Source organism: Quercus robur, chromosome 1, assembly GCF_932294415.1.
Source record: "Quercus robur chromosome 1, dhQueRobu3.1, whole genome shotgun sequence".
Classification (NCBI taxonomy): Eukaryota; Viridiplantae; Streptophyta; class Magnoliopsida; order Fagales; family Fagaceae; genus Quercus; species Quercus robur.
The window spans coordinates 40,069,675-40,073,045 of NC_065534.1; the positions used below are offsets into that span (position 1 = coordinate 40,069,675).

A 3,371-nucleotide genomic window follows, 5' to 3' on the forward strand; every position below is an offset into this window, starting at 1 on the left:
AAAAATTTATGAAGTTCTGTTGTTCTTTAAAGATAAAAGTTTCTGAAATTTTGTTGTTCTTTAATGATAAAGTTTCTAATGAAAGCTCATGTTAAAAGTTATCAGATATCTATTCATTATGAAATGTTAAGTTTTGTATATGAAAGTTATAATAATTTATGAGAAGAAGTTTATGAAGAAAAGCTTTGCTATTCTATAAAGATGATGTTCTGATTTAAGTAAAAACTACAAATTATTTGATTTCAATAAATCATGAAATTATCAAGTTTTAAGACAATGAAGGAAATGATTATTTTATAATAAAAATACATATATGATTTTAAACAGTTAATATTAAGTTTGGTGACTTTGTAAGAAATGAAAGAAATTTAGTCTGAAAGGTTTTGTAATATTATTCTGATAGGTAAAAAGAGAACAATTATTTTCCTATGAAAAGTGTATAATTTATTATTATAAATAGTATAAAATACTATGCATGAAAATATTTTCTCCTATCTAAATATTTATAAAATGAAATGATTTGATGTACATGCATTCTTATTAAATTCTCGTGTAAATTATCCTTACTGAGTTGTGTAGCTCACCCCTTCACTCTTTCAATCAACAGGTTTTATTTGACATGGGATGGTATGAAGGGTTACGGGTAAGTATATATAAAGGGATAGAAGTGCAAAAGTTGAAAATGGTGAATTAAAATACAAAGAGGTTTGTGGTATGTATGAGGGATGAAAAGTCTTGAAACATTGAACCAAAGGATACAGGGAATATTTATTTTTTAATTAGAAAATTCTTAAAACATTGAACCAAATGAAATAAAAAGTCAATATTTAATTTGTTCTTATCTTGAGAATATTTTAATTTGCTTTGCATAAAAAGCACCACTTGGTAAAATCTTGTACTTTCTCACATGAGATCTCTTCTTTTAGGGTGACAAGTTTGATGGAGAAATGATGGTTGTAATCATCTCCTAATATTTTGTTATATCAAGAAAAAAAAAAATGTTCTCATTTTTGGCCAGTTCCTATTTAATAGCACTTTCACCACATTCATCGCCCTTGCCTATGAAACATGTAAATGTTAAATGTGTGCCCCCACAACTAGATGTGACTCCACTTTTCTTCCCTTTTGGTGTCAGTTCCTCTTGATCCTTTCTTTGAGTTGACTACACAGTCGATATCCTATGGTTTGCATTATAGGGTCAAGCTGCAAATAATTTCATTTACTTTGTTGAAAATGCACTGATAACAACCCCCAACCAAAAAAAAAAAAGATACATTTGCTTCATCTGTATTAGTCTTGTCCAAGTACTCCAATATTCCTATACCCCATTACAGAAAAATTCACCATATGGACTATGCATCAGTTAACTTCAAATTTGCTATAGATTTTATGTTACATAACAAAACCTTCAAACTAAAATTATTTTAGTTGAGTTACACTAAGTATCAAATCTTATCGGGATCAGTTTCACGACTAAAATCTTGATAACCTATGGGTAGAGCCTTCACATAATAACAAGACCACCCAAGATGCCCCTCTCATCTGAATTCCTTAAAACTTTTACATTTCATTCATGTTCCATAAAGATTCTGCCATGTTGTCAGAAAGCCAATCACCATCAGCCATATGGCAATCCAACATAGAGTTCTCATAGGCGCCCATTGCTGAGTTAGGGTCCAGGTTGAGAGCCTCCATGTTATAGATACTGCTATCCACAAAGTGACAATCAGTATTGTAGACTGTATTGCCGAAAGCATGGAAAGGACCAGCTGGGTGTTCAGGAACTTGTGGCAGTTCAGAGATTTTTAAGGAATCTGAGGAATGAATACTTGGGCTTGTGATAGAACTTGAATTTTCAGTGGGATAACTTTCAAAGCGTAACAGATTTCTTGGTGGAATAGATGAGGGTGAAAGGGAAGAGGCTATTGGATTGGGTGATAGAGGAGCTGAAGAACCCTGGGCATTCATGGTTGTCAATGAACAATTAGAGGTAGAAATAGGGGAAGAAGTTTGCTCCATCTTCTGAAGCAGTCTTGGCATCCAGAAACACCTAACTGCTTCAAGAAACGTCCTGCTATTAGACTCGATATTAAGCTGGCGAGCCTGTTTTTGCACCCTTGTTCTCCAATAATTCTTGATTTCGTTATCTGTCCTTCCTGGTAGATGTTGTGCAATTTTTGACCATCTAGAGTTTTCAAATCAACAAGTATAGAGAAAAATGCCAAAGTTAATTAATGAATTAGCAAAATCTGTAAACTAAAAACGGTAGCACAAATGAACCAAACTCTATTCAGTGAAAAGTATAATTTTAGTCCTGAGTACTACTTGGGCTTATGATAGAGCCGAAATTCACCTGTTACCCCACTTGGAATGGAGTTCAAGGATCAATAGCTGTTCCTGTGGAGTAAGATTCCCGCGCTTAATATCGGGTTTTAAATAATTCAGCCATCTCAGTCTACAACTTTTTCCAGTTCTCTTCAGTCCTGAAGAAGTGGAAGAGGAACCAAAAAAAAAAAAGATGAATCATTTTAATCAAAGAAAACAAGAAGCTATCTTGGGTGTTATGGAATGGTTCTTTACCTGCACATTTAGCTAGTAGGTTCCAACGACCTTCTCCATGACAAGCAATGTAATGGATGAGCATACTGTCTTCTTCAAGAGTCCATGGACCTCTTCTGAGGTCCGCATCTTCATTAGAATTGCAAACCTTCTTTGTAACATTAGGCATAGCTGCTTCTCCTTGTGAGTGTTTCTGTGTGCGAAGTTTCTATTGTTTGTTTAGGCTTGAGCAGTGAAAGTGAAAGTACAAGAAGCCACAGATTTATAGAATTATAGAATCCAACAGGCTTAAGTCTACACCTTGGAATTTAGAAAAGTAATCCCCAATTAGAGTTTCTCACTTTCTCCACATGTTCTTGCCTTTCCCTAAAAGGGCCCTCACGGAACATTTTGAGATGGGTTGGTCATACATTATGCAATGGACCATGGTTCTATTAATTAGCTCGCGGGTGGCCAAGCTAGAGTTGGCTGACTCTATGATGGGTCCTACCTAAGTAATCTTAGGTCATGCAACATATTTACATAGAGACCAGAGTCACCATACCATTTCTTGCGCCATAAATAATCAAGAATGAAGTGAGACTAGGGATGGCTATGAGGTGGGTATGGGTTGGGTCACTTGCCCTCATCTCACCTACATGGTCAAAATAGTCAAATATCACTATTTTTGAAAATATTTTGCAATCTACCACTGTTTACAAAATATATAGCAATTTACCACATTTTTGAAACTCGATTTCCACAAAACCGAATTTAAAAAAAGTGATAGATTGTTAAATATTTCGCAAACAGTGGTAGATCCATACATAGTT

General features: G+C 34.4%; 1 protein-coding gene across 1 annotated transcript; it reads right to left on the reverse strand.

Moving 5' to 3' along the window:
- Positions 1-1,359: 1,359 nt before the first annotated feature.
- On the reverse strand, positions 1,360-2,940 carry LOC126689812 (MYB-like transcription factor EOBI). Its single transcript, XM_050384992.1, has 3 exons — positions 2,581-2,940; positions 2,354-2,483; positions 1,360-2,185 (listed from the first exon to the last, which is right to left on the reverse strand). The coding sequence occupies exons 1-3, from the start codon at positions 2,726-2,728 to the stop codon at positions 1,561-1,563; spliced, it is 903 nt and encodes a 300-aa protein (XP_050240949.1). The 5' UTR covers positions 2,729-2,940; the 3' UTR covers positions 1,360-1,560.
- Positions 2,941-3,371: the final 431 nt, after the last annotated feature.

Excerpts from the sequence above, each read along its gene's own strand:
- LOC126689812 (XM_050384992.1), bottom strand. The coding sequence starts at position 2,728 with ATGCCTAATGTTACAAAGAAGGTTTGCAATTCTAATGAAGATGCGGAC. Across the intron at positions 2,484-2,580 it reads CCTACTAGCTAAATGTGCAG|GACTGAAGAGAACTGGAAAA; the intron begins GTAAAGAACCAT and ends CCACTTCTTCAG. Across the intron at positions 2,186-2,353 it reads CATTCCAAGTGGGGTAACAG|ATGGTCAAAAATTGCACAAC; the intron begins GTGAATTTCGGC and ends TGAAAACTCTAG.